A 12,215-nucleotide genomic window follows, 5' to 3' on the forward strand; every position below is an offset into this window, starting at 1 on the left:
TCCGATAAATCTTCGAACAAATCCAATTCATTAAGAACATTAATATCATTGTTCGACCCGCTGGACCAAAGAAAGCGTTCCAAATCGACATATCGTAGGACGCAACCGCCTCGAGCATTATTGTTGGTCCTTCGTGATCAACCTTGTGGTAATGCCCTTGCCACGCAACTGGACAATTTTTCCAAGCCCAGTGCATGCAATCGAGACTACCTAACATACTCGGAAAACCGTGTATCTCCAAATGTTTGGTATGCAATCGACGAACATCTTCTTCAGTTGGTTTCCTTAAATATTCTAGCAAAAACATATGAATAATACATTTACAATAATTCTTTAAACAATCACGAGACGTTGATGCGCCCATGTGTAAATACTCATCAAATGCATCAGGCGCAATGCCATACGCCAATTGACGTATGACCTATGTACACTTTTGAAAAATATTGAAACCAAGTTGACTGGCTGCATCGTAACGTTGATCAAAATATTTAAAATAATCGGGTCACGATTGAGAAACATATGATAGAATAGCATGACCAATACAAATAAACAATGACTTACCCATTCGGTATCGATTTCGAAAATAATCACCCAGAAATGTTGGATTATCCGAGAAATAGTTGTTGTACAAACGATTACCGGTATAAATTCGATCTCTTTGTAATCGATGTCTTCTAATGATTGTACGAGAATTTCAAGCTTCATCTTTTTCGTCCATTGCATCAAGCGAATCGAGTAAGTTAAGCGTGTTGTAACCGTCTTGAATTAAATCTTCATCGGAATCAGACTATGTACAATCACTATCCGTCACGCTCTCGCTCTCACTTTGAGAATTTAATAAATCATCCATATCCATTTGAATTTTTTTTATATTTGTTTGTGAAATATGAATGGAAGGTTTGATATGAGGGTATGATTTTGTTTGTTTGAAGTGGTAATATATATAGTAGTTGTGTATTAAAAGAAAATAATAAAAAAAATATAGCCGTTTGAAAATTGAAAAAGAAAAAACAAAAAGTGTTGTGGGGCCCACCAAAAGTATCTGTTAGCGTCGTTGCAGCAGCCACTGGCGGAGCCAGTGGCGTTTTACTGGTGATGGTGGTCAGGCGGTGGCGATGGGTAACGGACCCAACTCATAATCGATTGCATGCGGCCTCATCTATCAACAATACATCTCTTTTGAAACTTCATTTTAGCATTAGTCAAACCCCACTCATAGATAACGATTAAAGATTATCTTTGAATACATGTAAATATACGAAATATATAAATAGTTTACATCTCTTCTAATTTAAATGCTACTAATTTTCTGACGACCACTCCGACGACCACCATAAACTCGGCCACACCTCCCTTCTCTTTCTCAGGCGGCGGTTTTTTTCAGATCTGTTGGTGGATCTTCTCTGGCGACCACCATGAACTCTTCCAGGTAGATAGGGTTTTCAATCAAAGAGTAATATGCCACAGATGGTAAGTGGTGGTGATTGATGACGGCGTTAGCTACTACAAGATACAATGATTTCAGATTTGAACGTTTGGTATAGATTCGAGACCGTGATAATCCCATAAAATATCTGTCAAACCTTCACCAAAATCATACAAAAACAAATATTTTAATGTTTTTTTGTTTGGATCTTAAATTATTCTTTTACTTTTGCGGTAAGCCTTAGCGTGGTAGCTATGGTGTGGCGTGGTGGTAGTTCAGGGTCGTCGTTGACGCTCTTAGTGGTGGACGGAGATTCATGAGGTGGATGGAGGTAGATTAAGCTTTTGGTTGGCGGTATTGGATTATGGTGGTGGTGGGCGGTGGTTGATGGTGGCAGTGGAAGGTGGTTGATGGTGGTGGTAGCTGGTAAACTTACCTTGGTTTGTGGGTTAGCAAGTTGCCCTATTTGTTGGCCTTAATTACGCTACCGCCAATCAGTAAATAAAGGTTGTGAGAAGATAGAAATACCCATGTAAACGCTAGAGTCATGAGAATTAGCATATATGTATATAAGACCATTCGCTATGGGTGAGTATAATGTTGTGGTGTTGTGAGAGAGAGTTTTGCTAAGGTGACATTGTTGTGGGATGAATTGGGCGCTGTGGTTAATGCATTGTTGTGTTGTTGTGAGATGATGAGGTGGCATATATTTTATATTTAAGTTTATATAATTAAAATATTAAAAAATGAAATTATTAAAATCCTTAGAAAAGAAAAATACACTCCTTAAAAACAAGAAAACAATACATAATTTAAATCCTAAAAAGGAAGAAAAATACATAATTTAAATCCTAAAAAAGAAAAAAAAATACATAATTTAAATCCTAAAATACGTTAAAAACGTCCTAAAAAAAATACATAATAAAAAGTCCTAAACAGTGTTTAATTTTTTCCGTCGAACGAGTCCTGACTCACGTAACCTGACTCAAGGCTATTTGAGTCGGAGTGCGGCTGACTATAAGTTGATTGTCCCATGCTTACGAGATACAACTCAATTCGACAAGGTCGTGTCTTGGCTCGCTCTTTTTGCACATCTCATTGCTCATCTATAAACAGAAACATCTAACACTTGCTTCTCTTTGTCGAAATACACAATTTGCGTAAAACGTAAGGTGTTTCTTTTACGAGGAATTTTTTCAACTTTGACCAATCAAAGTTGGAAACATCAACATCTTCAAAAGATTTTCCCCCCCACCAATGTATGACTTCCATTCATACTTAGCTCGACCCCCGTAATGAACATTAATCGAAACCTTGTTTGAACTCATGGTGTTTTTAAAGTGTTTGATATTTTTATAGAGAAATGTGGAGTGTTTATTTATTTTTATGTTTTTTGAAAGATCAACTTATATTAAGAAAAAATATAACAATTACAAAGCGGTAGCTACGAGGAGCTCCTAATGAAACACGAGCCTACACACGATACAAAAACCCGAAAACTAATTTAAGGACACAAGCCAAACCTATACCTATTAATTACACAAAGGACAGACTAAGGAGAATACACAAACGTAAATTTGGAGTATAATTGGGGGAAAAACCCATTATCGCAATTATTTCTCCGAAAGGTTAAAGAACTTGAAAAGACAAGCCGAGAAAATAACCGATACAGTGTTGAGAAATCAACGACAAAGTAAACGACTATCAACTCGTTTAATCACCAAACGGAGGAAACCATTGGGATAATGGATGAGAAAAACCCAAACTTTAGCATATTCCCACTTTAGTTGCTCGAACAACATCAAAATATTTCGGGTTAAAAATCCTGTGCCAATCTAAAATGTCTTTCTTCCACCGAGATTTGATCCATTCGAAACTATTGGTTTGTATTTCGGCGATTATCTTAGGTGCACTAAGTATATTATTGCCAAAAACATGATCATTACGATTCTTCCATATATGATAGGAAGTGACCCAAATGATTGCTTGCCAAAATGATGCACCGGTAAAGGAAGAGAGCAGCGGGTTGTGTGGTTTTGAAATATCCGCAAGTGTTGCGATGTTCATATTGTCAAAGTTCCACCAGTTAGCAATTCTCGTCCAAATGTCACGTGCAAATTTACAAGTCAGAAGAGTATGATTCACGGTTTCTAAATCTTCATCGCAAACAGGACATCTAGTCGAATTAAGATAGATACCCCAGTTATCTAGTTCGGTTCTAACAGGGAGTTTGTTTTGCTTTGCGCGCCACACGAAAATACCAATTTTTTGTGGAAGGAGAGAATTCAAATTGGTTGGACCGAAAGGTATAGAATTCGGTACAGATAGATCGGTTAAAATGGAAGTAAGGGACTTGGATGTGAATCGACCAAAGTTGTTGAATTACCACGTCCACTCGTCTTGTTTATCAGGTGCAAAAGGGTAGGCCATTATTAAGGCCGGGAGTGAGTTTAAATCACTTTCGGCCCGCCACTTCGGATCCGTTATCCATGACCAGTTGCAACCGAGAGAATTTCCAGCTTGAGTGATTCGATCTAAGATGTAAGCTTCTTTATTTGATTCAAGGCGAAAAAGTCTAGGGAAGGAATCTTTAAGGATAGTGTCGCCACACCATTTTAGTATGTATATAGAGAGAAATGAAGATGAATATATTTATAATGAAAATGTGTAACGGATATATGCAGTCTAAATTTAAATTCGAAGCCTTTTTCCTGCGCTTTTCTTGCACCACAACCAATCGAAATGCAACTTCGACTGTTGTAGCATTCGTTGAGACCATCCACAACGACACCACAGTTTGGACCACAACGGCTGCACAGAGCCCATTGTGGTCGATTCCCGACAACGAATTGAACGAGAACGGTTGCGTAGTGTATGGTCTAATAAAAGTAAATGAAGAATAAAGGGAACAAGTACAAGTTCAGCATGTAGCTGACTTACAAAAGAGGAATATAAGGCCTAAACAATATAAAACATACGATATGTGAGTAAATACATCTATAGTTTCTATTATATTGCTAAAATAATGATGTCATTATTAGGTTAATTCATTTGTTAAGAAAAAATCAAAAAGAAAAAGAAAAAATCTAATCATTGTGAGTGATCTCATTAATCTAAATAATTTTGAATTAAAATTAAATATTATTAATTAATTAATTATTATTAAATCTTATTAATAATTATTTTATTTTAAATTAAATAATTTAAAATTATTTTAGTTAATTATTTTGAATTGAGTACGAGAAAGTATAAAAGTTAGACAGAAGGAAACCAATTCTACATTTAAATTTTAATTTACACTTTTAAAATAAAATAACAACCAATATTATCTCTTATGATTGATGTGAATTGTTTAATATGCATTTTAGGTGTTTGATGAAATGTTCAGCTGACGAGTTTGTTAGTCGGACTATGTGGTTCCACGGGTCATTAAACTAAATAACTTTAGCATTTACGTTCACTTAATACCTAAAACATATCATTAAACTGTTTCGTTTAAACAAACCCGTGATTTCACGAGTCATTTCACTAGTTAGGTGTTTTAAATAAATGCAAGGGTATGACACTAATTAAAAAAAATCAAAAAGCGTATTTCCCTTTAAACTTGTGAGATTAGTGTTTCAATTTAGAGCTTAATGGGGCTTTTTGACACTCTCAAATAGCTCGAAACGATTTTATCCAAATGAAGTTTTTTTATTAAACTTGAGCTTTTTCATAAAAGTCTTCAAAAAGTTTTAAAAAGCTTTCACCCAAACATACCGATCGTGGATAATGCTTGTTTCATCAAGCATTATTTTTAAAAACCCTTGAGAAGAGTTCAATTTGACAAAATCAATATCATTGAAACTTCTCAACATTTAGGCCTTAAAACCCTGGTTATTTCATCGTATTTGACCTTTATTCCAAAAATAACAATACCCAATCTCACATATGCGAGGTATGGGGGAGGTGAGATGTAAATAATCATTCTTTTATCCTAAAATAAAAGATAGTTGTTTTCTAGCCACGAGTCGAGAAAAAAATTCTTCACCCACACGAAGAGAAAGGCATTCCTCTCTATTCCAGGGTAGAAAGATTGCTTCCGTGAGGACCTTCGTAATTGTCAAACCTTTGGTTGTTTCATGTGTTTGACTTTTAATATTAATTTATTTTAGCTAAAACACGAAATAACTTTTATAACACAAAAGAAGGTTCATTAATAGTGAAACCTCCTTCAAACTTACAAATGAAGAAACCGAGCTAACTGAAACTGACAACTAATACTAAGATCGCAAAAACATACAATACCGTATACAAAAATACAAGATGGAAATCAATCTAATCGACCATCGGGACATTAAAATCCATCTAAAATCGAGAAACCCGCTGTCAACATGCAAATAAAGCGCTCAAGAGTCTTTGATGAAAACGCCAAATGATTTCATCTCTTTGCCTTGAACCAATTTCTTCTTTATCTCATTCCTTGGCTTATTAACACGCACCGAATCAGTAAATGGTTCGCTAAAATTAAAAACACCACCCTTTTTAACTCCTTCCATACTATCCATAACCTTGTTGAAAGCCGCTAAAGAGTCATCCTCATTTTTTTCCTTTAGGCTTTTAATTATGACTGATATTGATATTTTTTCTATATATCACTCCGTATTTTTTCCATATTTTTTTTTTGTGTCTAGTTTATGCTCTTAGCATATAGATTAAGGAGTATTTATCAAGGTTGCAAAAGACGCGAGACGGGGTCGAGACGGTCGGGTCCTATAAGGGTAGAGACGGTCGACACGGGGTCGAGACGGAGGTCAAGACGGATGTTGACTAACGTTGACTTTTAAATAAAAATGTGATATATTATATATATATATATATTGTACATTACATTATTCCAAACATAAGCATTTTACACATGTTTAAATACTTCAACATTTCAAACATAAAAAAAGAAACCCTAAGTAATAGCACAACGTTTAATATTAAAAAAAAAAAAAAACTTGAAAAAAATCAGAAAAACCCGTTTTTTCCCGTCTCGGACCGTGTTTGACCGTCTTTTGACAGTTTTTGGCCGATTTCCGTTTTTTCAAACGTTTTATGTATAAACGGGACGGGGCACTCCAAAATCCGTCTACACCCCCGTCTACACTCCCGTTTTTTCCGTTTTTTACAACACTGGTATTTATTGAAATAAATATTCCATAAACAATAAATATTATATATATATATATATATATATATATATATATATATATATATATATATATATATATATATATATATATATATATATATATTTTCCGTTTTTTACAACACTGGTATTTATTGAAATAAATATTCCATAAACAATAAATATTATATATATATATATATATATATATATATATATATATATATATATATATATATATATATATATATATAAATAGAAACTATCAAGTTTAGTAAATGAAATATAATAATCTATCTATATAGTCTAATAAATCTCTAAAAAGATGAAATCATCATTAAGCTAATTACTCTTTACTTTTCATAATAATAATGTCATAATTATATATTAATTTAATTAAAAAAATAATACGAAATCTTTTATAAAAGGAAATATTAATCTCTCATAAATTGTACTTTTATTTTTCTAAAAAAATTTAAAAGACATATTGTTATTAGTAATTATTATTATTATTAAAACTATAAATATAAATACTCAACTTTGAGCGAACTTTATGTTTGTAAAATCAACGACAAGTTTCTTAGTCGGAATTCGTGGTTCCACGGAGCAATACTAAATGACTTTAACATTTATGTTTGTAAAATCAACGACAAATTTCTTAATCGAAATCCGTGGTTTCACGGGGCAATAAACTAAATGACTTTAACATTTACATTCACTTACACCGTGTTCTCGAGTTTTTCTTGGACAGAAAAGAATGAGATGAAAAGAACAAGAGAGAATAGAAATAGAAAGGAATGTAATATAAAACAATTTAAATGTATTCTCGAGTTGAGATGAAAGTAATGGAAAAGAAAAAAATTATTTGTAATTTTTTATTTATATCTCACAAATACATCTTATGCACATTCAAAGCCAAACATGTTCATATAATATTAACATTTAATATAATAGATAAATATAATAAATAAAATGATATTTATATAAGCATGATATACGAGTATACAATTGATATAAGAGTCCATGAACATGACAAATTCTATTATTATTATATATTATATAATATTCTGTATTATATTTATAACATTTATATTTATATAATGTGATAATAATATATAATAATATAAATAATACTCCGTAGTTGTTATATATGTATGTATTTGTTTTCCACTCCAATCATTCCAAATGTGGGAGAATTGTAATTTAGATAAAATGCTTAGATACTATCTTTTGAACTCCTTCCCTCTCTTATCCTTTCTTTGCTAAAACAAACTCAAGAATGGTTGGTTAGTGTGTTCTCTCTCCATCTCATTTCCTTTCTTTTTTAAAAAAACTCGAGAACACTATTTATTATCATTAAAATATATTATTAAATTATTTCGTTTAAATAAATTCGTATTTTCACGAGTCATTTTTTGAACGTTTCATTTGTTTCATGTGACTTATCTTAATTAACCAAATTTTTATCAAAATTAAAAGGGAGTAGTTTCATTTTCAAGCTTGACCCACAACTATTGTTTTTATGGGTGGACACATTATCCAATTTAGCCAATCGTTTGAACCCAAAATCGATGGACCCCCAATCAAGTTACACGCTTAACTAGTAAGCTAATGTCCCGCTTGTTATTTGACCATTTAATTAATGGGAAATTGCTCAAACTAACCCCATTTTCAAAACAAAAACTGTTTGACAAAATGCCCCAAAAAATTAAAATTGTAAAAATATCCTCTCTAAACATGCATAACACATCACGCATGATGCGTGTATCTTGGTGCGTGATGCGTGTTACCGAAATAATGACCGAAACAACCATTTTTTCATGTGAACGCGCACCACGCACCGTGTGTGGTGCTTGATACTTGGTGCTTGTTGGGCACGAACGTTGAATTATTGTACTTTTTGACTCGTATCTCTGATTTAGTCACCGTTTTCTTTTAAATCATGTATTTTTCTAGAGATCTATCTGTTGGAAAGCTTCTGAAGTGACAAAAATAATTTGGAAAATAGACCTGATAGTTGCGGTTTACGAATTAAGATAGAAAATGATCGATTTGCGAAAAGTGACGTTTATTCAAATTGATTAAGGGTTTTCATGTATTTTTAGTCGACATTGGTGAAAAATTTAACGCATCACAAATTAGAATCTTATACAATAAGTTATGAGGGGTCAAAGTGCGTGAAAAAAATCAAAATCAATGAAAACGTCAAAAATGAAGATCTCCGAGGCCGAATTTTGAAAACAAATTTGAACAAACCGCCTTTGGATGTCTGCCAACGGATATATCTCGAACAAATACACGATTTAAAAAAACGACGACTAAATCGGAGTTACGAGTCAAAAGATACGACCATTCAAAGTTCTTGTCTAACAAGCACCAAGCATAATGCACGGTGCTTGGCTCTTTATGCGTGTTCGCGTGGAAAAATGACTGCTTCGGTCATTATCTCGGTAACACGCATCACACACCAAGATACATGCATCATGCGTGATGCGTGTTCAGAGAGCATTTTTGAAATTACAATTTTTTGAGAGCATTTTGTCAAACAGTTTCAAAAATGAAGTAGTTCGACGAATTTCCCTTAATTAATGTTGTAACATTTTACTTTTGCACTTCACTAATTAGCACAACCTCAAACTCATACGGAGTATAATTAAGCGTTTCACTTTCTTTAGGATGGTGTCACAAAAATGGGAAGCTACTACTAGTGTACGAGTACATGCGAAAGGGAAGTCTCGATATGCACCTATTCATGGTTACGGGAGACCCATTAAGCTGGTCCCAACGAAGAACCATCTTAACTGGTGTCGCCTCGGCCCTCCACTACCTCCACTGTGAATACGACCAAAAGGTTGTTCATCGTGACATCAAAGCTAGCAACATAATGCTCGATTCAAATTTTAATGCCCGTTTAGGTGATTTCGGGCTTGCACGTGCTCTTGATAACGAAAAAACAAGTTATGCTGAAGCCGAAGGTGTCATAGGGACCGTAGGCTACATTGCCCCCGAATGCTTCCACACCGGAAAAGCAACTCAACATTCCGATATTTATGCATTCGGGGCGTTGCTTATCGAGGTCGTTTCTGGTCAACGGCCCGGAACAAAAGTCAATGGGTTCCAGTTCATGGTTGACTACGTATGGTCATTGTATCGCGAAGGACGAATATTAGATGTAGTCGATAAGAGAATAGCAGACAATTATAATACCGAGGAAGCTGAACGACTATTGTTGTTAGGGCTAGCTTGTTCGCACCCTATTGCTAACGAAAGACCGAAAACACATGCCATTGTGCAAATCTTAAACGGGTCCATGGCCATTCCAAGGGTCCCACCCTTCAAGCCCGCTTTCGTATGGCCCGAAATGATGTCTATAGATGATGTTTCGCAAGCTACATCAATCTATAAGACCCCGTTGTCAATAAGCCAATATGAGACCAATTAGAGCCCCATTAGTCGAGAAAATTACTCGGGTTACACGGATCTATATATGGTTTAGTTTATTTTGCTACAACTATAACCTTTGGGGGTGCATTCTTTATGGTCCAGTTTTTGTTATTTTATATTTATTTGTTTTTGGTGATGATAATGCAGGGAAAATTTTCTGCTTGTAATAATATTTGAAGCATGTGTTTCATAGTTTATGACACTAATTTGTATGTTAATAGGGTTAGCTACAAATGATGCCCGAGTAAAAAATTTATTTATGGGCTGTGTTTTGATTTTCCCTCATATATCATTTTTATTTTACAAAGAGGTTGATAACGGCATATAAACTGATTTTTTTTATTTATTATTATTATCATTTTTTCCAAGCAAACAAACTTTTATTTTATGAAAGCATGTACATCAGGACCTATAGATATACAATCAAAGAAAAGCTGTCATCCATCTCATAAAATGAACTTTCTTTTGTATTTGTTCTTCTATATAAATATGAATATTTTTGATGAAATAATGTTGTTTGTCATGCCAGATTCATAAATAGCTGATAAAAAGTAAATTATTTTAAAAGCTCAAGTAATTCATGTCATATTAACAATAAGAGCATTTAAGCACACGATAAATGGTCAAATTAGAATTCAACAAGCCAAGATCGGCTCCATACAATAACTACAGCACATTCAAGAGTCTGCAACACACGGTCAGGTCAAGAGAGACCAGAAGGAACTGACGGGAAAAAAATCCCCGATAAATTTAGTTTATTGAGTTCGGGATAACAAAAGGTCGAGTTTGTTGGTCAAAACTCAAGCGATCCGATTGATGGAGGAAGTCCGGAAAGATCCGTACCATTGTTACGAACGTTGTTGATTCTTTCAGTCGAGTTTTGGTCGAAAGATTCAACCTCTTGTTTCCCTAATTGTTGCACATCCTCGGGAGAAAGTATCTTGATATACCAGACACTATTTAAAAATGCCCTGCATGCACCATTCCACAAATAAATATAGAATAAATTACGATATCAACCAACATTTATTTAAAGAATGGGTTTACTTATAGTTTAAACACTATTTATTTTATGCTAAATAATTGTCATTGATTAATTTCCATTGCAATTTTCATGGGACTGAGGGAGTACATTAGTAAGTAGAATCCTAGACATGGCACTTAATGAAGAACAATTCAAGTAGCGCACATACAACTATATAAGTACTAGAAACAAAGAATTTAAGGTAACATACTCGATCAATTCCTTAGGCATAGGTGATGTTATGTTATACTTTACGCGTAGTCAAATGTGATAAACCAAAAGACCCAGCCACCAGTGGCGACTTTATGTATTGACCCGTGGGGTCACGGGTAGTTTGAAAGTTTTTTGTAGAAAATATCATTTAAATTGTATATGACACCATTAAATTCAAGTGTAAGGTATTTTACGAATTTGTAATTTTTTTGAAGGTAAACAACCACTAAAATAGTATTTAAATATAATTAGTACTTGATAAAAAAATTCGGGACACCATTTAGTTCTCATCCTAGAATCGCCACTCCCAGCCACCCAGGTATATTTGACTAAAATAATGTCGAGGATTATCGATAAGGTTTGGCCTAAAATAATGTTGAGGAATCTGGCGGATGACAAGATTCTGTTCACGGATGGCGAAGTGACGATCGCGAACGCGAGAAGAGGCTACTGGATCGCATAATTGGGGCGGTGCTGCAAAGTTTTTAATTTTAAATAAGATATCGTTTACACTTATAAATTGAAACCTAATCTCTTTGTATCCTACGAAATTTTAATAAAATTCTATTAAATTGGTCATGGACTAAACCAATCAAATAGATTGAATATAACCACGTTATATTCTCGCGTTATTTACGTTTCTTGCATCTGTTTGTCATGTTTACTTAGATTTATTTGCCGCTGAATGAGGTTTAACTCGATTTTGACCCGGTTAAAATCAGTAGAGTTTTTATTCGAGGATGAGTTGGAGGCATTGTTTCTTGTCTTCCATACCAGAGAGATGGTCTGACAAGGTGACAATAGATAGTGGTTCATCTGGAACCATGGAACCACTAACCTGACTTATGAGGGGATCCGGGATTTAATTCTCAGCAAGGAAATTAGGAGAATATTCTTCAGGTGGGAATACGGGTGACGTTGTTGTAAGGTAGTTGAAGACAAGGTTAAAGAGTTGT

The 12,215-nt window shown here is 34.0% G+C and overlaps 1 protein-coding gene and 1 pseudogene across 1 annotated transcript in view; one reads left to right on the forward strand and one right to left on the reverse strand.

Moving 5' to 3' along the window:
* The window catches only part of LOC139859517 (probable L-type lectin-domain containing receptor kinase S.5), a 30,378-nt pseudogene extending 20,304 nt beyond the window's left edge, over positions 1 to 10,074 (forward strand).
* A 568-nt stretch (positions 10,075 to 10,642) lies between these two features.
* The window catches only part of LOC139857466 (auxin response factor 8-like), a 32,798-nt gene continuing 31,225 nt past the window's right edge, over positions 10,643 to 12,215 (reverse strand). Inside the window, exon 13 of the mRNA XM_071846219.1 lies at positions 10,643 to 10,993. Coding sequence (XP_071702320.1) covers positions 10,816 to 10,993 — 178 coding nt within the window. The 3' untranslated portion in view covers positions 10,643 to 10,815. The remainder of the gene's footprint in view (positions 10,994 to 12,215) is intronic.

The sequence above is a fragment of the Rutidosis leptorrhynchoides genome, chromosome 7, assembly GCF_046630445.1.
Source record: "Rutidosis leptorrhynchoides isolate AG116_Rl617_1_P2 chromosome 7, CSIRO_AGI_Rlap_v1, whole genome shotgun sequence".
Lineage (NCBI taxonomy): Eukaryota > Viridiplantae > Streptophyta > Magnoliopsida > Asterales > Asteraceae > Rutidosis > Rutidosis leptorrhynchoides.